Source organism: Neofelis nebulosa, chromosome 8 (genome assembly GCF_028018385.1).
Source record: "Neofelis nebulosa isolate mNeoNeb1 chromosome 8, mNeoNeb1.pri, whole genome shotgun sequence".
NCBI classification, from domain to species: Eukaryota; Metazoa; Chordata; class Mammalia; order Carnivora; family Felidae; genus Neofelis; species Neofelis nebulosa.
The window spans coordinates 25152359-25177226 of NC_080789.1; the positions used below are offsets into that span (position 1 = coordinate 25152359).

Consider the following 24868-nt stretch of genomic DNA (forward strand, 5'->3'; position numbering starts at 1 on the left):
AAAACCTCTGCTCAGGGGCAGGTGCGGGAACCAGGCACAGAGAGCCGGGAGGCGCAGTGTCGGGGAACCTCTGCCCAGCCGACTGGGACGCGACGGGCCGCGGGCAGAAGGAACCTGAGGATGGGGAGGAGGGGGCTGCGGTGGGAGAGTTGCTCCTGGGTCCGCGCGGCCGAGAAGCCGGGTGGCGGGTGCCACGCACAATTTTCGGTTGGCCAGCTCCGCTCCAGATTCCCCTACCAGAAGGTCCCCGAGATGAAGCGGGATCCAGGCGAGGGAGGATAGAGCCGAGCCTAGAGAATCGATTGGCGTTTCTGTCCTTCCGTCCCGTTACTAACGGCTTTCTGAAGGATAGGTTGGACCGGCTCCTGGATCCAAACTCTTGGAGGTAAAAGTGGTTTCAGCTCAGTGCCCCCCTCACCTCCCATCCTCACACCCAGCTGTGACTGGTGGGCCTACCCTCAATTTGCCCCCAAGGTTGGAGACAGAATCAAGTCTGTTTACGCAAGATGGTCTGTAATTCTCACCGACATCTCTTCTTGCCTATCAACTGCTGTGAAAACACTGGCAGGCACTGGGTTTTAAGTTTCTTAATCATTTTATTTTGTTTAGACGCTTTTATTAGAAGCTCTGTGTTAGATTGTGGAACTTACAAAGACGGGAAAGGCACTTTCCCTGCCCAGCAAAGACTATAATCAAAAGGAAGGCATTTGATAAACACGAATAACAGACCATAAACGCAGGCTGAGACCTGTAAGACCATAAAATGTAAAAGAAAGTCAATTTAGTGTTACTTAAAAGCCATTTAAAAACAAAGAAGAGAAAGCAAAAAATCCTTTAGATGAACAAATAAGTAAGAATATATACTTTAGCTCTCATATTTTGGCCATTCAAGAGAGAAACCAATTGGTAGGAAAGAGAAGAATTCAATAGAGAATGTGAATAAAAGAGACCCTACGGGGGGCGGGGGGGCATATATTCCTCACAGCTCAGACACATAGTCACAAACAGATGTGTGTGTCTATACACAGTTTTTTTTTTTTTTAATGTTTATTTTTGAGAAAGAGACAGAGCATGAACAGGTGAGGGGCAGAGAGAGGGAGACACAGAATCCAAAGCAGGCTCCAGGCTCTGAGCTGTCAGCACAGAGCCCTCTGTGAGACTGGAACCCACCAACCTCAAGATCATGCTTGAGCCGAAGTCTGATGCTTAACCGATTGAGCCACCCATGCTCCCCTATAGTTTTTTTTTTTAATTTTTTTTTCAACGTTTTTTATTTTTATTTTTGGGACAGAGAGAGACAGAGCATGAACGGGGGAGGGGCAGAGACAGAGGGAGACACAGAATCGGAAACAGGCTCCAGGCTCGAGCCATCAGCCCAGAGCCTGACGCGGGGCTCGAACTCACGGACCGGACCGCGAGATCGTGACCTGGCTGAAGTCGGACGCTTAACCCACTGCGCCACCCAGGCGCCCCAGCTCCCCTATAGTTTTAAAGAGAAATGTATAATAGAGAAATAGTACAAGAGAAATAGAAATAGTGAAAAGCAAACATAAAGTCATAATTCATAGAAAAATATTAAAATTTTATATTATAAAATTTTTGCTAAAGATTTGAATCTGTTACATTTTGCAATTACAGGCCTATTTGCAGACTTATGAAGTTGTAGACGTAAAGGAGAGGGTAAAATTATAGAAATATAGAAGGCTTTGGGGTTCGATAAACTTGTCTTAATCCTACTCTGTTACTTATGAGTTGTTTGACCTTGGGAAATGTACTTAACTTTCCTAAACCTCAGTTTTTTCATCCATTTCTCATGCCTTTTTCTATTTTATGGATTTGTTTGAGCTTTATATAAGATGAAATGTAAAACACTTTGCCCAGTGCCTAGCTCAAATTATAGGTGTACTTGTTATTATACTACTATTCATTTTAATCCTGTTATTTGTCTTACAAGTCAATTAAGTTAAAGATTTCAGCCACTAGATATCCTGCCGGGTTCACAGAATGTACTATGAACTTAAAGCTTACAAGTTTGGGGGGAAGTCTAAAAGAAATAGTCATTCTTTTCATGGGGATTTTTATTTGTGAGTGAATTGAGTGCATCAATTACAGTCCAGATATACAACATTGCCTGAAAAGCCCCTGCAGACAAGCAAGAAGGATAAGAGAGAACTTCTCTCCTCCTTGGTCATTGTTAAATACTTAATTATAGATAATGTCCTTTGCAATAACCAACATCCCTATAGCATTTCTTAGTTTACACAGTATTTTTCACATCATCTTACTCACATTGGCTGACTTCTACTCCTGTACTCTTTCTTCCTCTTGACCCCCAGTTATTTTTTTCAGTTTGCAAAAGGGGCAGTCAGAAATGTCAATAGAAAAGCCCACACAAAATACGCCAGCAAGGCCTTAAAGGTCAAGCTGAAGGTAATTTCCTCATCACTGTGCTCTGCTTCTGACCTAATCAAGAGAGGCAGATCATTAAGCAGGCCAAGGACCTAGTGGTTCCTGGCTCTCAGGTAAACAAAAAATTGCTAGTTCTGGTCTCTCCACACCATCCAAGGACACAGTTCACAGCCCTTTCTCCTAGTATTTGTCCAAGTGGGTGGGAAGGAGGTGGGAAAAAAAAAAAACAACAACTGAAAGCCATTGAGTATGAATGTGTCTAAATCTTTGCATATGGGAGATAAACAAAGCTTTTTATCTCCTACTGAGAGACTCTGTAAATCCATTTTCACCGAGTTATAAAGAGAGTTGAGAAAATCAAACACAAATTGCTCTGAATAGTATCTGGTAGATACTGTTATTGTCCATTTTAGGAGTTGGTCTCAGACTTTAGGATTAGGCATTATAAAACCCCATTCTTCTTTTTCCACTTCCATAAAGCTTGGAGTGTTCAGAATGCACACAAAGGTGGGTCAGGTACCCCAAATCTACACTGATATTGTTGGTAGAGTCCTCTCAAATGAACCAGTTTCAGGAATTTTAGTTCAGGGTTTCTTACGAAAATTGGTTATCAGTTATCTCTCCTATTCTTGTCAAATGCTGGCAGTTATTCACGAGGCAGAACAGACTAGAAAGAGGAAAGATCTGGATATCTACCTTGAAGAAATGATAGGCAATTATTTCCCTATCAGCACACCATAAGTAGGCACACTGCATACCTTACCTGTGCTTGAAAACTGCAACAAGCCTGTAAGAAAAGTATTCGCATCCACACCTGATGTAAGAAGAACCTTATGGAAGGTGCATTGAGTTTAATAGGATAGACCTAAGAAGAAAGTGCTGATAAGAGGCAGAAGCAGGATTTAAACCTACCTGCCATCAAGGTTAGGGTCTTCCACGGCGTCATCCATGTTGCCCCTGTGAGGATCCACATCAAAAAATTTGACTCAGTGGCCACATATAATTGCATAATGTTAGAGGAAGGCTAGCATTGATTTAATCAGCCAGGATCGGCGTTCACTTGGAAGAACAGTATATTTTACACCCATGTCCCCTTAGACATCTAACATATCTCACACATAACATGTTCCTAACTGAAATGTTGATATTCCCAATTTATCTTCCCCCCACAGCTTCTCTGTCTCCATTCATGGAAACTATCCTTTTTCTCTTGGGCTCTTTATCTCATACCCCACATCCAAACCATCAGCCAGTCCTATAGGCTCTATTTTCCAAACGTATCTAGAATCAGACGACCTCTCACCGCTTCCACTACTGTCCCCATTATCTCGTGCTTCCCAATGACTGTAGCCTCCCAACAGGTGTCCTTATTCCACCCCCATCCCCTTGTACAGTCTCTTCCCAGGTCAGCCATCAGAGTGGTTCATTACAGATTCTCATTTCACTGAAGAAATGACCCACAGGGCCCTTGCTATCTCTCTGACTTCATCTATCACTCTCTGCTTTGTTCACTATGCTTAAGTCCCACTAATCTCCTTGCCATTCCTCAAACACACCGGGTATCCTTCCTCTTTGGAATGCTTTCTCCAAGTACTGCTATGGTACTTACTGTGCATCTGATGCTGTCCAAAGTGAGGGACACATGTTAACTCACCTAACTATCTCATGAAGTAGGTGTTATTCTTATCAGTCCTTTTGAAAGATAGGGAAATTGAGGAGCACCTGGGTGGCTCAGTCAATTGAGCATCTGACTCTTCATTTCAGCTCAGATCATGATCCCAGGGCCGCAGGATCAAGCCCTGTGTCAGGCTCCACACTGACAGCTCGGAGCCTGCTTGGGATTCTTTCTCTCTCCCTCTGTTCCTCTCCCCTGCTCATGCTCTCTCTCCCTAAAGTGAAAGAAAGAAAGAAAGAAAGAAAGAAAGAAAGAAAGAAAGAAAGAAAGAAAGAAAGAAAGAAAGAAAGAAAGAAAGAAAGAAATGAAAGATGGGGAAATTGAAGTGTGAGAATTAAGGAGCACAATGAAAGTCCATGCTCTTCACTATGCTTAATCACTAGCTTATGCCACCTCTAAAAATGATGGCTTGAAATCACACACCACCATTTTTTAATGTTTATTTTTGAAGGAGAGAGACCGCGCATGAGCGGGGGAGGGGCAGAGAGACAGACAGACACAAAATCGGAAGCAGGCTCCAGGCTCTGAGCTGTCAGCACAGAGCCCAACGTGGGGCTCAAACTCATGAACCGTGAGATCATGACCTGAGATGAAGTTGGACACTTAACTGATTGAGCCATGCAGGTGACCCCCAACACACACACACACACACACACACACACACACACACATACCACCATTTTGAAGCCTTAGTTTTTTCTGAGTTCTTCATCTTTTTTGTCTGTCGGAAGTTGGATTTGAACAAATATTTTAGATGTGAACTTGCAGGTATTTGCTATGCAGTCCAATGACATTTTCCCTCGATTTCAGTACAGAGCTTTTGTTTAGTCATCGTGCTATTTTTATTTTGCACAACAAAGACATTCATGGCTTCGGCTTCCTTTTCCTGGTTGACACATCATATTGGTTTAGTTCAGAGAACTTTATAATCTCTTCTAGGAATAGCCGGTTCTCTTCTTCTCTCTTATGTTCTTTACCAACCCTTCATTGATCAATAGGGAGATTAATATGTACAGGAGTACAGAAGTATAACAGCTTTTAGAGACTACCGATTCCATTCAATGTTCTATGAGTTACTAGAAAGATGGAATCAGAGCAGATACCTGCTATTGGTTGGCTTAGATGACTGGGAACTTCTGGTTTTTCTGAGTGAGAAAGTGCCAGAACCCATGGATAAAAATTTTTATTGCAGGTAGACTTGGGAGAAGTGAATGAAAGTGAGGATGGATAGGGGAGTGAATGTAGATAGATAGAAGAATTAAAAGATTTAAAGTATGTCAAGAGAGAAGTGAACAGAACCAAATCTTAGGGATTTGGAGGAGTGCTGAGTATACAAATATAAGAAAATCCCCTACAAATCTTAACTATTGGCCATCCAATAGTAAATCAATTTTTTTATGGGCCCGTGAAATTTCCACTATCAGAATGAATCCACTGCCTGTGAAAAATATCTTCAGGCATGCCTGGCTGCCTCAGTTGGTTAAGTGTCTGACTTCAGCTCAGGCCATGATCTCACAGTTTGTGTTTTAGGCCTGCATGGGGCTCTGTACTGCCAATGCAGAACCTCTTTGGATCCTGTCTCCCTCTCTCTCTGCCCTTCCCTCACTTGTGCACTCTCTCTCTCTCTCTCATACAAATAAACAAACATTTAAAAAATCTTCAGTAATCTGAAAAGTATAATATCAATGATGTAGGTTCTTGTTAATCTTTTCTCTATTATAAGCTTTAACATATGGGGCACCTGGGTGGCTCAGTCGGTTGAGCATCCAACTTTGGCTCAGGTCACGATCTCACGGTTTGTGAGTTCGAGCCCCGCGTCGGGATCTGTGCTGACAGCTCAGAGCCCGGATCCTGCTTCCCATTCTGTGTCTCCCTCTCTTTCTCCCCCTCCCCACCTCTGCTCACACTCTGCTTTCTCTCTCTCTCTCGAAAATAAATAAACATTAAACAAATTTTTTTAAGCTTTAATGTAATTTCTTTTCTCTTTTTCATTTTTATTTTTATAATCATGGAAGTAAAATCGCATTCTAATGAACAAATATTAGTGCAAAATTTCTCCCACTTACTGAGTTCGGTCTGCATGCTAGGCACCCTGCTTGGTTGTTCATATACATTGCATCCTCATGAAAGCTTTAAGGGGTGAGATTATATCCCCATTTTCTGGAATAGGAATCTGAGGCTCAGAGATGCTAAATAATTAAAAGTAGGTTCCATGAAGAAACTGTGTTTTTTGTCTGTTGTTGTTTTTAAATTGTCCTGTCTCTGGCAGCCAGAACAGTGCCTGGCACATAGTAGGTACTCAATAAATATTTTTTGAATGTTAAGTGATGTTGCTCACACATCTGTAAATGTCAAACCAACAGGCTTCTCCATTCCAAAGTCTGTATCTTTAATCACCTGCTACAAATGCTTCTGGGACTCTTAGCTCTTCAAGGTGGTTCTTTCAGAGAACTGAGGCAAAATTTAAATAAGGAGCTACAGGTGCCTGGATGGCTCAGTTGGTTAAGCATCTGACTCTTGATTTCAGCTCAGGTCGTGATCTCACTGTTTGTGAGTTTGAGTTGGAGCCCTGAGTGGGGCTCTGCACTGACAGCTCAGAGCCTGCTTGGGATTCTCTCTCTTCCTCTCTCTCTAACCAACTCTCTCTCTCTCTCAAAATAAATAAATTAACATTTAAAAATAAATAAATGGGCAACCTGAAACAGGATGTTTGTCCCATTGCGGGCACACCTATTGCGGGCACACCTTTTTTTTTTCTTCGAATTTTTATTTAAATTCTAGTTAGTTAACATACAATGCAATATTGGCTTCAGGAGTATAATTCAGTGAATCATCACTTACATACAACACCCAGTGCTCATCGTAACAAGTGTCTTTTTTTTTTTTTACCATTTTATTTACTTATTTTTAAATTTACATCCAAGTTAGTTAGCATATAGAGCAACAATGACTTCAGGAGTAGATTCCTTAAGCCCCTTACCCATTTAGCCTACCCCTCCCCACAACCCCTCCAGTAACCCTCTGTTTGTTCTCCATATTTATGAGTCTCTTATATTTGTCCCCCTCCCTATTTTTATATTATTTTTGCTTCCCTTCCCTTAAGTTCATCTGTTTTGTCTCTTAAAGTCCTCATATGAGTGAAGTCATATGATACTTGTCTTTCTCTGACTGATTTTGCTTAGCATAATACCCTCTAGTTCCATCCACGTAGTTGCAAATGGCAAGATTTCATTCTATTTAATTGCAGAGTAATACTCCATTATATATATATATATATATATATATATATATATATATATATATGCATGCCACATCTTCTATATCTATTTATCCATCGATGGACATTTGGGCTCTTTCCATACTTTGGCTATTGTTGATAGTGCTGCTATAAACATTGGGGTGCATGTGTCCCTTCAAAACAGCATACCTGTATCCCTTGGATAAATACCTAGCAGTGCAATTGCTGGGTCATAGGGTAGTTCTATTTTTAATTTTTTGAGGAACCTCCATACAGTTTTCCAAACTGGCTGCACCAGTTTGCATTCCCACCAGCAATGCAAAAGAGATCCTCTTTCTCCGTATCTTTGCCAACATCTGTTGTTGCCTGAGTTGTTAATGTTAGCCATTCTGACAAGGGCACACCTTTTAAAAAAAAATTTTTTTTTAATGTTTACTTATTTTTGAGAGAGAGAGAGAGAGAGACAGAGACAGAGACAGAGAGTGGGGGCAGGGGGGACAGAGAGAGAAGGAACCACAGAATCCGAAGGAGGCTCCAGGCTCTGAGCTGTCAGCACAGAGCCCGATGAGGGGTTGGAACTCATGGATCATGAGATCATGACCTGAGCTGAAGTCTGACGTTCAACCAACTGAGCCACCCAGGCACCCCCAGGCACACGTTTTTTTTTTGTTTTTTTTGTTTTTTTTTTTAATTTTTTTTTTCAACGTTTTTTTTTTTTATTTATTTTTGGGACAGAGAGAGACAGAGCATGAACGGGGGAGGGGCAGAGAGAGAGGGAGACACAGAATCGGAAACAGGCTCCAGGCTCCGAGCCATCAGCCCAGAGCCTGACGCGGGGCTCGAACTCACGGACCGCGAGATCGTGACCTGGCTGAAGTCGGACGCTTAACCGACTGCGCCACCCAGGCGCCCCCAGGCACACGTTTTTATATCAAATACTAAACGTCCTTTTTCCTCCCTAATGAAAATATCATTGATACTTTTTTCATTGTAAAAATTACACAAACTCATTGAGAATAACACAAAAAAGTATAAAAATTCAAGAATAGGATTAGGGTGAAGGAAGTCAAACATTTGCCTTTGGTGTGAAGCCTAAAGGGGAAGGCAAAAACAACATTTTTTTTTTTAATTTTATTTATTTTGAGAGAGAGTGCATGCACATGCGTGAGCAGGGGAGGGGCAGAGAAAGGGGGAGACAGAAAATCCCAAGCAGGCTCCATGCTCAGCATGGACAAAACCAAACATTTTAATTCACTATTTTTTAAAAATAAAAATTAATGCAAAAAGTTCCATGAACAAAATATCAAAAATGTAAATACAGACAAGATCTGTGGGCCAGGACGCGGGTGTGACAAGTGAGGCATGCCCTCTCAGGGTCACATGAATTCACAGTCGAATCCTGTCTGTATTTAAAGTTTTAATATTTTGTTCACCATAGATTTTTTTTCCTCTGCATTATCTTGGAATTTTTAAAAAACTTGCATTGACATGTTATTTATCTTGATAACTGAGTTTGGAGGGCTACTTCCTTAAATTTTGCACCTAACTTTAATCCCATACCTGATAAAAATGAAAGGAGGGGTTGCTCCAAATCAAAGACAACAACTATTAATGTTTGGCTGAACAACTTTTAAAGCATCTGATTTGGTCTGTGTTTTTTAAAACCCACACCATTCCCACCATTTTGAAATATTTTGTTTTTTACTTTTAATATATTGTTAACAGAGCTAAATAGTGACTACAGCATCGTTTTGAGGGGCCACAAGGCAATCCATGTTATGGGTACACCATAGTTATTTAATCAATTCCCTGTTTATTAAATAACATGTCAACAAATATTATTGTACATACATTTATCCCACTTACCTGATTATTTTCTTGGGATAAGTTCCTAGATTTGGAATTGTTGGGTCAAAGAGTTTATGCATATACTACTTTTAAAAGTAATGAAGGCTATTTGGAACCACTGGTTGTTGAATTTAGCCTCTTTATACAAGGTTTATGGAATTTATTTTTTTTTAAGTTTTTATCTAAATTCCAGTGAGTTAAAAAAAATTCCAGTTAACATGCAGTGTAATATTAATTTCAGGAGTACTATTTAGTGATTCAACACTTCCATACATCACCCGGTGTGCACAGGTTTACAGAATTTATTTTTAATGTATTTCCTTTTCTTTGGACAGGTCCAGGAGACAAAATGTCATCATATTTTTTGCCGATACCACTGACTCCTGGAGGTAAAGAAGGAATCTGTCAATGAGTTCTTGCTTTGCGCCTGGTATGGTCAGTCTCCATGGTAGACTTGGGAGAGTAGGAAAAGGAGAATGCCACAAGACAAGCATCTTTCTATGTACAGAGTTTATAAATGGCCTGCTGAGAAAGTTCTCTTCCACTTTTTAATTCTGCAAAGACAAATCTCCACATCAGAAGGGCATTAAGTTGTCATACTTAGCTAGTTTGCTGGGGAATTTCATGACATAAAACAACTCAATTATTTGTCATAATAAAGGACATGAATAACTACATCTTATCAAAATCTGTCCTCTCCTTTCCTTATCCAGCCTTTCTCTCCTCCTCCTGCTTCTTTACAAATATACAAGGAATTCATATTTATTGGTATAGAAGAATAAATTCTTTTTCACTTACAAATTTGACAAAGATTTGAAAATTGGGTAATGCCAACAGTATGTTACAGGTAATAGGCATTCCACAGGCATTTTCCATGGGCTAGGGGAAAGTCATACAATGGATTCTGCCTCAGAAACTCCCAGAGAAAACCAAACCAATGCATTCAGTTCAGGCCTCCAGAACTGTGAGAGAATAAATGCCTGATGTTTTAAGCCCCTTAATTTGTGGTGATTTGTTATAGCAGCCCTAGTTCTATGTGACTAGGAAGTAATTCAGGTGGGGAGAAAGGTTGGCTAAGAGCCAATGCTTATAGTGAGTTTATAATTCAGGAAACTTGCTAGAGCAAGTTGAACGCGGCCCTCCAGAATGGTGGTAGCTGTCTGTGTCCCTGCCATGTGACCTTATTTGGAAAAAGGGTCTTTGCAAGTGTAATGGAAGTATCTCAAGATGAGATCATCCCGGATATAAGCCCGGTCCTAAATCCAATGACTAGCGGAAAAAATAGAAGAAGGCCCTGTGAATGGAGGCAGGAGTTACACAGGCAGTGAATGGCTGAAGCCACCAGAAGCTGGAAGGGCTAAGGTGGAGCCTTTGGAGGGATTATAGTCCTGACGACACCTTGATTTTGGACTCCTGAACTCCAGGTCTGTGAGAGAATAAAGTTCTCTTGTCTTAAGCTGCCAAGTTTGTGGTAATTTAGTAGGGCAGCCATAGAAAATTAATATACTTGGTATTCAGAGTTTTAGTTTTTCTATTTCTCTATAACCAAAAAGAATTTGGCTTTGGAGTTAGAAGAGAAAAAATATTTTGTCAATCCAGGATACTTAAACTTGGTCAGAGGGGATTAAAATCGGGCACTTAAAATTTTAAGCCACCTAGGGTGGGGTGGACATTAAGTTTGTAAGGTTTTTCTTAGGAGGAGAGAAAGTTGGTGGAGGGAGAGATGTCCAGCCTACCAATGCCTCACCCTTTGGAAGACATCAGTGGTCCCATCCTGGGATGTCAGGTCCAGCTCTGGCCTCAGAATGGTGGTATAGGGTACCACCAGGTCATAGACTGGCAATGCCACTCAACCCTAAGTCCGTTTGGGTCCTTGACTTCTGTTGTCTCCTCCTGAGCCTCAGTCTGTTGGCTCTGCCCTTCTATACTCCTGCTGTCTCCAAGCCCAGCTGCCTGGACTTACCCTCACCTGTCTTTGCTCATGTATCACAAAGCCTAAAATTTCATGTATTGCATTGACATCTTTGAGTTTCACAGATCCCCAAAGGTCGAACTGTAAGTCTCCCTGTTCTTGCCAGATTCGACCTCCACTCAGTGAGAAAGGTTCCCCACCTATTTTCCCCATCAACTGGACCAGTTACACCCCACTGGTCTTCAACCTAATGGGTTTCATAAGTCAATTACATCCTGTTATGGGAAGCAGGGGGCACCTTATCCTCTTATTACTACAAAGCCTGTCTCCTGCAATCCCTGCTGTTTCGCTCTGCTCCTAAGTGCAGTCATGATGTGGTCCTGCATGGCAGGCGGTGTCTTCCTCCCCTGGGCTGGGCATATAAGGGACTAATATCCCAGCATCCCAGATGCTGTCTATCTCATCAGTCCAGTATTGAGTGTCATATGTTCATCCATCTCATCCTATTTAGGGCAGGGGATCCTTCCTTTACCCACAAGGTGAATAGGAGGTGATCAGAAAATTCCACATTCCATGTTGAGCCAAAGGCTTCTATTCTGTAATTTTCTTTCTTCCTAATCCATTACCTGCAGAAAAAATGTGTCTGAGGTTTCTATCCCAGACACTCCCACTTTCCCAACTGAATCCCTGGGCAAAGAGCCAATTCTCAGGCAGCCTATAAACTCCAGACCAATAATTCCCAGCCCTGCTGGGAATCTCTTAGCCACTTGGAGAAGAGTGTTGCTTTCAAGACATTCTGATATTTGGGGAGGTGAGAGTAGGTGCAGGGGCTGGGGCAGAGAGATGTGTCTTCAGTTATCCTTTCCTTTTCACTGACTTAAGGTAACAGTTCCAAGCTCCAGTATTCCTGTTTCTGGCCAGTGGTATTTAAAGTCAAAATTTCCACCCTCAAACATTAGGAAGCAATAAAGAAAGAAAAAGAGAAAGACCTTTTATCATTTCAGATTTTATAAATAAAAACAAAAAGTCCATTCAGAAATTCAGTCGACTTCTCTCTCCCTCTCTTCCTCTCCCTTTCCATCTCCCCCCGCCCCAAGCCCTTTATAGCCAGGCTTATTTTTTATTAAGTGTACAAGTGTGTGGTTTGTATTCACAGATATTTGCAACCATCACCACAGTCCATTTTAGAACACTTTAATCATCTCAGAAAGAAACCCTGCAGTCTTTAGCCGTCACCTCTTACCCTCCTCCATCTCGTCTCCAGCCCTCAGCAACCACTAATCTACATTTTGGCTCCATGGATGTGTCTATTCTAGACATTTCATGAAATATAATGGAATCTTATAATGTAGGGAATTAATGTGGCTTCTGTCACTTAATATATTTCCAAGTTTCATCAGTCTTGTATTATGTATCCTTCTTATGGCCGATTATTATTCCATTGTATGGATATACCACATTTTGTTTAGCCATTCATCAGTTGATGGATATTTGGATTGTTTCTATCTTTTGACCATTATGTCTAATACTGCTATAAACATTCATGTACAAGTTTCATGTGAACGTACATTTTCATTTCTAGGAGTGGAATGACTGGGTCACATGGCAACCAGATGTTCAGCTTTTTGAGGAACTGCCAGTTTTCCAAAGTGGCTGCACTATTTTGCGTTCCCATTAGCAGAACGTTTGAGATTCCAATTCCTCCGATCCTCACCAATACTCATCATTATCTTTGTTTTTTGTTTTTTTGTTTTTTTTTTTTGAAGACTCTCGAGTCTGGACTGAGGATGTCCCTAAGGATATTGGCTGTGTCTATTGCTGCTGAAATGGTGGTATAAGAGAATGTAGTTGTATTTGTAGTGATGGAAAGAAGCAATATCTTAATGCCTCAAAATATGATCCCACTATCTTGTAATTGGCCCATTTATCTATTCACACAACAAATACAGACTTATCCCCCTTGAAGTACTAAGCACTCTGCTTGATGCCATGGGAAACAGACAGATGAGCTGTGTCTTCTGCCCTTGAGATCCAGGCCCTGCATCCCTGCCTCAGTTGGGGAGGCAAAGGCTGCCTGTGTCCTCCTCAGAGACCCACCTATCCATTTGCTGTACCCTGGCTAGGGGGAGCCTCGCCCTTCTGGTCAACAGAGCAGGGATGACAGATGTTTCTCTTTCCTTTTTTTTTAACAGATAAAGGAAAAGAAGACTCAGTCAAAAAGGAAAGGCCATATAAGATCTTTTTCAAAGATCTCTTTCTTTTCAAAGAAAATGAAGTGGCAGCAAAGAAAAAGGTAAAGTTTTGTTAAAGCCTAAACCCAATTAATGTTAGAAACCTATCCTCCTATCTATCACTTTTATTAATTTTGCTGGGTTAAGACATGGAGTCAGATGTCTGTGTATGCATTGTACACTGTGCTGGAGTATAAGCACACACAAAAGGAACATCATCTAACAGTAAAGACCTAGGGATCACCACCTACTGGGGGAAGACAGACGCACCATGACAATGGCATATGACAAGTATGGTATACCCCACTTCACTGATTCTAATGTTCATATTTTTTTCACATTTTCTCATTCCTGAAATTGGGATCCAGCATATATAGATGGGGTGCCATGCATAATTGGCAATGCATAAAGTGATAGTGCATCTACAATAAGTGACATCTTAGACTTGATAAAACACAGTAATAGAGGCATACAAAAGAAATGTAGAGAAAGGAGTGCCCATCCTTGTTGGAGAGAAGGGTGGTGGTGGTGATGGTGGTGGTGTGTGCCCTGCAGTTAATCTCACTACTTATATTATTGTACCTTATATTACACAATTTGGATTTCATGAGGTTGGCTTTCCTTATTCCTAGAGGTAAAGATTGGTTATAGGATTTTTAAAATCCTAATTAGAATGAAAAAGTATCTAGATATGCTCACTAACTGATTCATCTGTAAGGTGATGGTTTCATGCTTGAGTTGTATAGTTTTATTGAAAATCCAAAATTAAATTGAGCAAAGATTCTGAAACTGAAAGGCTGATTTCTTCCTGTCTACTGGAGAGGTCCATTTCCTCTCAAGTTTTCAATTCAATTCCACAGAACCAGTCCTTTCAAAATAGTGGAATTTCCAAGTTACCTGCAGTTTGGGCAAGATAAGATTAAAAGATGAAAATGAAAATAAAGCCAGAGCACTTTCCAGTCTCATATTTGTGATGCACCTGTTTGGGAAATGTTCAATGTCTTTATATCTGTGCTCAGCTTCCTAAGAGAAGGAACTGAAAATTAGACCCAGTCCTTCAGAGTTAAGAACTCAAAGTTGCTTGTTCAATGTATCACTACTGAGAAATATATCAGTAATGAGAACAAGACTTGTTGTAAATGACATTTTTATATATGATCACTATTTTTAAAGACAACATTTTATATAGTAAAAATTCCATTAAGCTTTTCCACTTGGGCAGGAAAAATTTATAAACCGCAGCATGAGAGTCTACCAAAAGTCTACTTTTTCATCTCGAATGAAGAGTCGTTCACACCTGGGCCAAAGAGCATTCTACTCTGACACAGCTGGTGACTCATTTGAAAAATTTGGGCTAGATCCCACTCTTATTCTCAGATTAACAGAAGGTAAGTCTAAATTACTGGTTAAGAACATTGTTTTGAATATTTACTGTTAATGTCAGGTTTGGGGGCTTTTCTGGAGGTAAAAAAAAAAAGTATACTATCTCATACTATGGTGGGGAAGCCTTTGTAAATGGGGGCTGAGAGTTGGGAGAAAAATCTATTTTAAATAAGAAAACACACTTTTCCAAGAAATAGACTGTTACTCCTTTTCATGGTTCTAAGGAAGAAAGTCACTCCCCAAATGATACAGTATTAAAGGTTATGGCATGGGCCATTTAAACTCGTTTCTAGATGTAGAAATATATGAAAACTTTCTAAGAGAAGTCTTGATTTTCCAGGCCATAAAACTCACATATCCGGAATCAGGATGCTAATAGCCTTGTTGCAAAGACATAACCTGTTTCAAGGGCACTTGAAGGCAACATGTAGTTATTATAGGCTTTTAATTCTTGCTCTATGAAAAAGGGCAACTTGTTCATCAAAATGTCATGGACATTTCTTACTTATTGAATCAAGAAGTGCCTACAAATGACATAGAAAGCAGTTGGAAGCCAATGACATTGATATGATTAATGCTAGGATGATGGGGGTCATAAAATCTTCCACCAAAGTAAGTTTTGTCCAAATTTTTAAACTAAAAAGGAAGGAAGGAAGATACATTGAATGCGCAGGATTTGTTGTGGAAACTTAAAAATTTTGGTAACTTTCCCAAATTGTGATAAAAGAAAATCTTTAGGGAACAAAAAACCAAAACGAAACAAAAAAACCAGCCACTTAGGAAAGAACTTGGGAGACTATAATTAGTGTAGAAGAAGAAAGCCACATTATCTCTTTTTAGAAGATCTTAGAGGCACATATCCTGCACATAGTTGTATGAAAAAGTGTGAATGACAGGCAACATAGTGATATCAGTGACTATACCTCTAGTAGGGAATAGCTAGGTTCAGTAGTGTGCCTCATAGTTTACCTTTGTAGAATGGTGATCCTTAAGTTATCAAGAGCACTTAAAATGATATGGGATATGTTTTAGAGTTCTACACAAAGTGGCCACCTTCAAATATCCTTGTGACACTACCACTTCTGAGACACCTAGCAAGTGTGGTTTTGCAGATGACCCTGTTTAACACCATGCCAGTTGACAGAGGAGTTACTGGCCTCTTAAGAGTAAATGACATACAGTAAACTCTCAAAAAGGAAATGGTACAATTGTTTGGTATTATCCAAGGCAATTTGGGCTCTGTTAACAATGGAAATCAGGTTGTCAGTTTCTGCCAGTTACACAGTTAAGCAATTTGGACATTTTCATTGAAAATAAATCCCCCTCTGACTCTTTCCAATCAAGAGTTGATTTGGTTGAAACCCCCATTTCCCAACCTTACATTTCCTGCCTGGATCCTCATTAGAAACAGACCCACATGATGTGAAATGAGCAAATGACCCCTACTTTGGGAGCCCAGTTATTTTATTTTTCTGTATGCAATAGCAGCCAACTGCTAGATCACCTCAAAAAATTACACAGAAACTGTCATAGACAGATTGGTTAGGCTGCATAATAGATGTGTCATTTCCACCTAAATGCAGCTGGCAGCTTGACTTTGGTTTTACTCTCAAAGGGCAACACCTCTTGACCACATCCCCAGTGAGTGATGAGGTATTCCGGTGTTGAGGAACACTAGTGCTTCCGGGAGGGCTTTATCATATGTGGTCTCTTTGTCAAAAACCTTCCAGATAGCTAGAAGAGCCAAAATGGGAAACCCACTACAACCAGTCTATTTAGGCGTGGAAGAATAAAAGCACACCAAGTCAGCCAGATAGTATCATGTTAAAGTAGCCTAAGGTGGTAAGCATGACTATAATATTTACTAAAAGGACAGTATAGAATTTTTTTTTATCTAAAAAAGCCAAACTCATAGAAACAGAGAGGATTGGTTATTGCCAAGGACTGGGGAGTGGGGAAAATGGCAAGATGTTGATCAAAGGGTAAAAATTTCCAGTTATAAGATAAGTAAGTTCTGAAGATCTGACATATAGCATGGGGACTACAGTTAACAATACTGCATCATATACTTTAAAGTTGCCAAGAGTAGATCTTAAATGTTCTCACCACCACCACAACAACAAAATGGTAATAATGTAAGGTAAAAGGTGTGTTAACTAATCTTATTATGGCAATCATTTTATAATATATGTGTATCAAATCATCATGTTCTACATTTTAAACTGAAACAATGTTATATGCCGATTATATCTCAATACAGCTAGAAAAAAAGTATCTCTTCCTACATAGTCTGGCATTTCTCTTTGAATTCTAGACTTGATATTTATCAGTCTCTGTATAAGTTTAGCATACACAGAATTTGTCTCCAAAATTCCTCCAAATTTAAAAAATTTAAAATTAATTTGGAATTTAAAAAACTCCAAAATTAAAAAAAATCATTCCTTTCATGTGATCTATGCTCTGAGAGGACAAAAGGAAAAGATAGGATGTGTCATACACTATTGAAATGTTTCTAATAAATTCTATTGGTGAAAAAACAGAAAGGACAGTATAAGATGTTTTTTTTTTATGTTGAAATTGATTCCAATTCATCTGACCCATCACAAGTGACCAAATCAAAGCTACAGTAAGCACTTTCATGCTTTTTTTTCTATTAAAAATGTTTTTTAAATAAATTGAGACTGAATCTAATCAAACAAACGTGGGAGATTGAGCACATGTTAAATAATACCATGAGGATGCAATCTCGTTATAAAGGAAATTCTACAGGGAAATTGATCTGGTTTCTTAAACCAATAAATGGCATGGAATAAAGGTAGTGTTTATGGGGGGATGGGGATGGAAGTTATACATAAAAAATTGACTTTAGGACTTATGCCAACCAAACTGATCTTTGTTTATATTTTAACTTTTTTAATTTTAAAAAGTTATTTTTGAGACAACTGGAGAAATCTGAACCCAGAGTAGGTAAAGATGATACTAAGGAATTGTGCATTTTGTTTGGTATGATAGCTGTATTATGACTATGTTTTAAGACTCTTTTATCTGATGGAGTTACATACTAAAGGGTTTATGGATTCAATGGTAACAATGGTTTGGATTTGTTTTAAAATATTCCAGTGAGGGGCGGGGCACCTGGGTGGCTCAGTCAGTTAAGCGGCCCACTTCAGCTCAGGCCATGATCTCCACTCTGTCAGTTCAAGCCCCGCATCGGGCTCTGTGCTGACAGCTCAGAGCCTGGAGTCTGCTTCGGATTCTGTGTCTCACTCTCTCTCTGCCCCTCCCCTGCTCATACTTCTGTCTCTCTCTCTCTCTCTTTCTCTCAAAAGTAAATAAACATAAAAAAATTTTTTTTTTTAATTCCAGTGAGGGGGAGAGTGAGGGGTGGCAATAGATGAAACAAGATTAGTAAAATGTTGATTGTGTTGAAGTAGGTGATAGGTACATGGCAGTTCATTTTACGACTCTAATTTTATGAATGTTGAGGATTTTTTATAATCAATTTGTTTATGCATTAAAAAGAAAACTATGTTATAACCAGGTGCTTATTCCTTTCACATATGTTATTTTACTTAATCCTCAACAAAATGCTGTTAGATATTTTTGCCTCCTCTCCTCCTCTGATGAAAATTGCCCAATGAGGTTGAATCACTAATTCAAGGTCACTAGGTGGAACAGAACTCAAACCAATGTCTGACTCCAAATCTTGTTGTTTGTTACCCATAATCACAGAACTATTAATGATTATAATAATCATAATTGCTATCATTACTGACCTGGGAAAATTAAGTGATTACTCGTTCTAATTGTATTTTTAATAATAGCTAGCGATTAAGAAGCTATGACGTGTTTCTTAGCATGTTGCCTCACTTCCTTCTCGCAACACCACTATGAGGTAGAAATTATAGTAATGATCCATTAGGCTACCTTATGCTGTGGTCATAAACCATTTCTAAATTTCAGTGGCTGACAACAACAGAAGTTTATTTCTCATTCACCTTTCAACTTTGGTGCTTTTCATTGGGTCCTGCACTGAAGGAACAACCCCTGTCTGATATGTTGCTGGAGTTATTGCAGAAGGAGAAAGAGAGAACCAGTGGTGGTTCTTAAAACTTGTGCTTGGAAGCATCACAGATCACTTCCTCTTGTATTGCATGAGCCAAATCCAGTCAATGGTCAAGCCTGATACGGGGCAGGGTGGGGTGGTAAGAGGGAGATAATCTTCTTACAGAGGGGGCAGAAAATAGTTTGGAACAATAAGACAATTTACCACAATTAGTGTCCTCATTTTTGCTGATGGGAAAACTGAGGCTTGGAGAGGGTGAGTAATTTACTCACATCCTCATAGCTAGTAAGAGGCAGAGGCAGAATACGGTCCAAGACTGTGGGCTTCCTTCCTAGTGCATGCAGTACAGGCTCACTGGTCATTTGGGAAACAAGATTTTTTTGAGCATCTGTGTGGTTCAATCGGTTAAGTGTCTGACTCTTGGCTTTGGCTCAGGTTATGATCTCACGGTTCATGGGTTTGAGCCCTGTGGGATTCTCTCTCTCTCCCTCTCTCTGCCTCCCCAGCTCGTGCTCTGTCTCTCAAAAATAAACTTTAAAAACAAACAGAAAAACACTATTTTCTACTTCTATTTACATTTTAAGCAAAAGACTTTGTTCTATACCACATTCTGGTGGTTCTTCATGAAGTGAACATTATTGAAATGCAGCCTATGTATAATTTTTCTAGAACGAAGAAACCTTGAAAGGAAACTGATCTTTTTGATTGCTAGATAGTAAAGGTAGTCATCTTTTTCCATCCTGCCGTAAATTTGGTTTGTGACCCCCAAGGACATTTTGCCAAAGGACTTCAGTTTTTTATATCTAGATTGGCCAAAACACTAAGATTTAAAACAGCTCAGTCTTCTTTAGCACAGGCTGAGGAGTCATATGCCCGTTCCACCACATGTTAGCTCTATTATCTTGGGCAAGTATCTTGACATCTCTGAGCTCACATATAGAATGGGGATAGAAATATGTACCTCGTTGGGGTTATTGTTAAAATTAAATAAAGTAATCTATTTAAATTGCCGAGGGGCAAATGGGTGGCTCAGTTGGTTAAGTATCCCACTCTTGATTTCGGTTCAGGTCATGGTCTCACTGACAGTGCAGAGCCTGCTTGGGAGTATCTCTCTCTCCTCTCTCTCTGCTCCTTTCCAGCACACACACACACACACACACATACACACACAAACATTCAATCTCTCTCTCTCAAAATAAATAAACATTAAAAAAATAAAGTGTCTAATAAAGTTCTTGGAATATGATGGACATAAAATAAATGATAGTTACTATTATGAAATCAGCTTTTGAGTGATTAGGAAAAATGTTTATTTGAAGGTATAATGATTTTTTAAAGTCAGATACATACTGTATACAGTGATTTAATTACTTGGCTTTTGTTTTATACAGGCTTTTGAGGGATAATGAATTAAACCTAAGTCTATTTCCATTTTCTTTGAAGGTGCAGACACAAAAAGGACCATTCATGAATTTATTAATGACCAGAGAGACAGGTTTCTGCTGGAGGTAGTAAAAATAATTTCTTTCTTCCTTCCATTAGTCAAATAGAAGACTTCTTGCGTAGCATTGCCAAATTTTCACCTTGACATTTTATTTTTCCACTACAGTCTCCAGAGCTACTGTCCCTCCTATCCTTTCCTAAACAACTCCAGTTGGGCTTTCGTCCTCATCAGTCCACCAAAACTACTTTGTCAAGGTTACCAGTGACCTTCCCATCGTCAAGTTCAATTTGTCATTTCATAGTCTTCCTTTTACTTCCCGTCAGCAGCACTTAGGTCATTTGGTAATGACCTAAGTCATTACCTAAGGTAATGACCTTAAGTCATTTGGTAATGACTTCTTTCTTGAAATGCTTTTTTTGGTTGGTTTCCAATACCCACTGTCTCTTAGTTCTTCTTCATCACTGGCTGCTCACTCCTTCACAGTTTTCTTTTCCAGTTCCTCTTTTCTCCAATCTCCAAATGTTGGAGTGCCCCAGGGCTCACTCCTCACCCTGTACTTTATCTACACCCCTCCGGGCCCATGGCTTTAAATTCCGCTTCCCTATTAACAACTTGCAAATTTATTTCTCTACCTGATCCTCTTCCCTGAACTCCAGACTTACAAAGGCAACTACGGTTCTTAACGGCTCCATTTGGATGCCCAATAGGCACCTCAGACTTCACAAACTCAGACTTTCCAAAAGTTTGTCCCTTCTATACTCTTCTCTACCCCTGAAAATCTCCATCTCATGTAGTGATCCCATTGCAGTGAGTAGCAATTTTACGTTTCCAGTTGCTTGGGACAAAAATATTGAAGCTATCCTCAACTCTCCTACTTACAACCCAGCTCCAAATATACTTTCAAATATATTTTTCCCAATATATCCATAATCACACTACTTTTCATGACCTCCCCTGCTGCAACTGTAGTCCACGTCACCAATATCTCTTGTGCAAATTACTGTTATAACTTCTGAACACTGGTCTCCTGCTTCCGCTTTTGCTCCCTACACTCAGTCTGTTCTCCACACAAAGGTAGGAGTCTTTTCTCCACACATGCCCCTCCTCTGCTGAAGACCTCTAGTGACTTATCTGTCCCTGGCTTGTTCTCTCTCTCTCTCTCTCTCTCTCTCTGACCTCATTCCTACCACTCCCCACCTAGCTCATTCTCCTCTAACTACACTGGCCTCCTTGCTGTTCTTAGGACACACCAATCTTGCCCTTGCCTCAGGGCCTTTGCACAGAAGGCTCTTCCTTCTGAGAGGAACATTCCTGCCTCAGATATCCCCATGATTTGGTCCCTATTTCCTTCCAGTTTCTCTTTAATTTTCACCAAATCAGGGAGGCATTTCTTGGCTCTACATAATGGCAACCCTCTGCCTTTGCCCCCCTTGCCCATTGGACCACTTATCCCCCTGTCCACTGGAATGTATATCCCATAAAAGCAAATCTGTTTATTTTGTTCATTGCTCTGTTAGCACCACTTGAAACAGTCCCAGCACACAGTAGACACTCAATAAATACTTGTCAAGTAATGAATGAAATTTGTTTTGTTATAAATCTGGGGTAATTATTGATATTTCTTTAAAATCTCCTCATTTAAATATTTTAAATTCATTTTTATTATGTGACTTTATAATTTCTTTTTCCTGCACGGCATTAAAAACCCAAGCAAATTCTTACATTATGTACTAAAAAAATAAAACCTAGATGTCAAAGTTTATTTTGGGATCTAAACAGGGCTCTTGGAGGCTGGTTAAACACCCCTACCCTTGGGCAGCTTGGAGAAATGTGTTATAGGCATGGCAGGGAAACCTGATTCTTTCCTGCTACTTCCTAATGGAGGAGACTTTGTGACTACAGACAGCACAATTTCTCAATGCCCAGAAATACTGGAGGGCTATTGTGGATAATACCAGATGGACCTGCTCTTTGGAGGGACATGTAGCTTTTTTCATTTTTATTTTTATTTCTTAGCATAGAGCCTGAGGGGATATGCAGCTACTTTTGATTTGTGGGGCACAGCCATTTGGGAACAATACTGAGCTCTTCATAAAAGTGAAAGAAAGGAAACAGTCTCCTGGTGGTCCCCAAATAAATTCCCTCATGAGATAAAGGCTATATAGTCTCAAGACTTGGCATGCTTTTATTTCTTTTCCAATGTTTTATTTTTATTTTTGAGAGGGAGAGAGCATGAGTGGGGGAGGGGCAGTGAGAGAGGGGGACAGAGGACAGGAAGTGGGCTCTGTGCTAACAGCAGTGAGCCAATGTGGGACTCGAACTCAGGAAGCATGAGATCATGACCTGAGCTGAAGTTCGACACTCAGTCAACAGCCACTTGGGAGCCCCCATGCTTTTATTTCTAATACAAGTGATCACTTAGTATGCAATTTATTTTACCCTTTATTATGAGACTATTGAAATGTAGTAGCAATGGGGGAACACCTGGGTGGCTCCATTGGTTAAACGGTTAAGCATCTAACTCTTGATTTCAGCTCAGGTCATGATCTCATGGTTCATGAGTTCGAGCCCCACATCGGGCTCTGCGCTGAAGGTACAGAGCCTGCTTGGGTTTCTCTCTCTCTCTCTCTCTCTCTCTCTCTCTCTCTCTCTCTCTCTCTTTCTCTGCCTTTCTCCATCTCATGCTTGCTCTCTCTTATAAATAAACTTAACAAAAAAATTACTTTGAAAGAAATGTACTAGCAACGGGCTGGAAACGTGGAATAATGTTGCACTTCTGTTTTCAACATTCCTAGTATGCTCTCTCAACCAAAAGAAATACAATTAAAAAGTTTGAAAAACTCATAGCAGTGAAGGAACAGCAACTCATAAAAGCAGAAAAAAAGCTCCAAGAAGACGCCATGGCCTTTGAAGAGTTCCTTCGAGAAAATGACCAGAGATCTGTAGACGCCCTTAAAATGTTCGTGTTTTCACTCTAGCCAAATTGCCTTTTTTCCTCCGTCTTTCTTTTTAGTTTCTCAGAACACAATACAACACAAAACAAACTAACAAATCTCTGTTACTTTTCAGTGCAGCACAGGAAACTATAAACAAACTCCAAATGACAGCAGAGCTAAAGAAAGCAAATATGGAGGTACAGGCAGTGAAAAGGTGAGCCCAGGGTGCCATCTTTTCCTTCTCAAATCTCCATGCCCCATTGAAACCTACTTGTGCCTAGCAAGACCTGGGTGGGAATATTCCTTATCTATTGATGATTCCATAAGTATGACCTCATTTTTAAAATAAGTAATGTGTTAATCAAGGATCGTCTGTCTCTGCCTGGGTATCAGAGTACAGTGACCTCTGGTTGAAAAGGTTCCTCTAACTTGTCAATATAAAAGCCTAGAAACTGGTTGAAAAGAAGCAAGCCAACATTAAGAGTAAACCATAAATTATTTTCTCAGTGCCCTCTTTCATTCATTCTAAGGCATTTTTCTTCCCACATTTTAACATCTCTAAAGTTGGGATTCAATTTTACAGCCATCTTAAAACCATAATTGGCAAAATTTTTTATATTTATACTTACACTTAGTTGAACCTAGAATCGATATTAAAAACTGGGATCTATAATGACAAAAATTACAGGAGGGGAAAGCTGGGATAAAACTATTATACCACTCACCACAATCTTTTTTTTTTATTTTCAAGCCCAGATGTTTTCTTCTGTAGTCAAGTGTATCTCATTTGATCTAATTTCAAATATCTAAAGAAGCTTCCTTCTATCATCATTCTTGGACAGTAGTTTCATGACCCAGGAGACACTAGCCTTTGTATCAAGTCATGCTAAAACTTGGTTTTTTTTTCTTTTTGAGGATTTGATGCTTAACTTTCCTCTAAAACCAAGTCCTAGATTTTTCAGAAAAGAGGACAACACCCCTCTAAAATACAATAAACGAAGTGGATGGTAGTTTCTTTGAAACCAATTGCTACTAACAGAATGTGTGTTTTCAAACACATTCTGGCTACAGAAGCCTCTTCTATTTTAGGAGCCTAAAGTTGAAGGCATTCCAAGGTGGAGAATTCCCTTCCCTCCTTCCTCCATCACATAATTAGAAGATTCTGTTCTATTTCTAGAACCAGAGTAGCAGCCTCTATGTTTGCATAGAGTACTGCATTTTTGCACAATGGCAAAATGGCCTTATTGAAAAGAACTTGCTTATTTTTTATGTGTCTCCTCATCCTAGAAAGGTGTAAAAGGCAATGAAAAACAATCTGGTAACAGCACAGAGGAGGCAGGCAACTGCTATTTATTGCCTTTTTTTTTTTAAGTTTATTTATTTATTTTGAGAGGTGAGAGCACACGAGGAGAGGGAGGGGCAGAGAGAGAGAGAGGGAGAGAGTGAATCCCAAGCAGGTTCCATGCTCCTCCCTCTGATGAGGGGCTCAATTCTATAACCCTGGGATCGTGACCTGAGCCAATATCAAGAGTCAGACGCTCAACTGATTGAGTCACCCAGCCTCCTCTCCCTTTTCTCTCTTTATGGGCCTGAGATCGCCCAGGAAGTTCCTCCACTGCAGGTAGGGCTGGAAATCTGTTCACAAGGCAGAAGGGAGCTTGTTCTGAAGCTTTTGCTTGGAAGCTGTGCAATTCCAGCCATTTGAATCTTGTTTCTTGCAGAACAT

General features: G+C 39.9%; 1 protein-coding gene and 1 long non-coding RNA gene across 4 annotated transcripts in view; one reads left to right on the forward strand and one right to left on the reverse strand.

Moving 5' to 3' along the window:
* Positions 1-192: 192 nt before the first annotated feature.
* CCDC38 (coiled-coil domain containing 38) overlaps positions 193-24868 on the forward strand; it is a 59202-nt gene continuing 34526 nt past the window's right edge. For all 3 annotated transcript variants that reach the window (XM_058741723.1, XM_058741724.1, XM_058741725.1), the window contains exons 1-7: positions 193-385; positions 9506-9559; positions 13275-13375; positions 14536-14701; positions 20206-20270; positions 23002-23165; positions 23276-23356. In XM_058741723.1, coding sequence (XP_058597706.1) covers positions 9520-9559; positions 13275-13375; positions 14536-14701; positions 20206-20270; positions 23002-23165; positions 23276-23356 — 617 coding nt within the window. In that variant the 5' untranslated portion in view covers positions 193-385; positions 9506-9519. The remainder of the gene's footprint in view (positions 386-9505; positions 9560-13274; positions 13376-14535; positions 14702-20205; positions 20271-23001; positions 23166-23275; positions 23357-24868) is intronic.
* Positions 20044-21658, reverse strand: LOC131519059 (uncharacterized). The gene is made up of 2 exons (XR_009265434.1): positions 20602-21658; positions 20044-20555 (listed from the first exon to the last, which is right to left on the reverse strand). It is a non-coding gene; the product is annotated as an uncharacterized LOC131519059 (long non-coding RNA).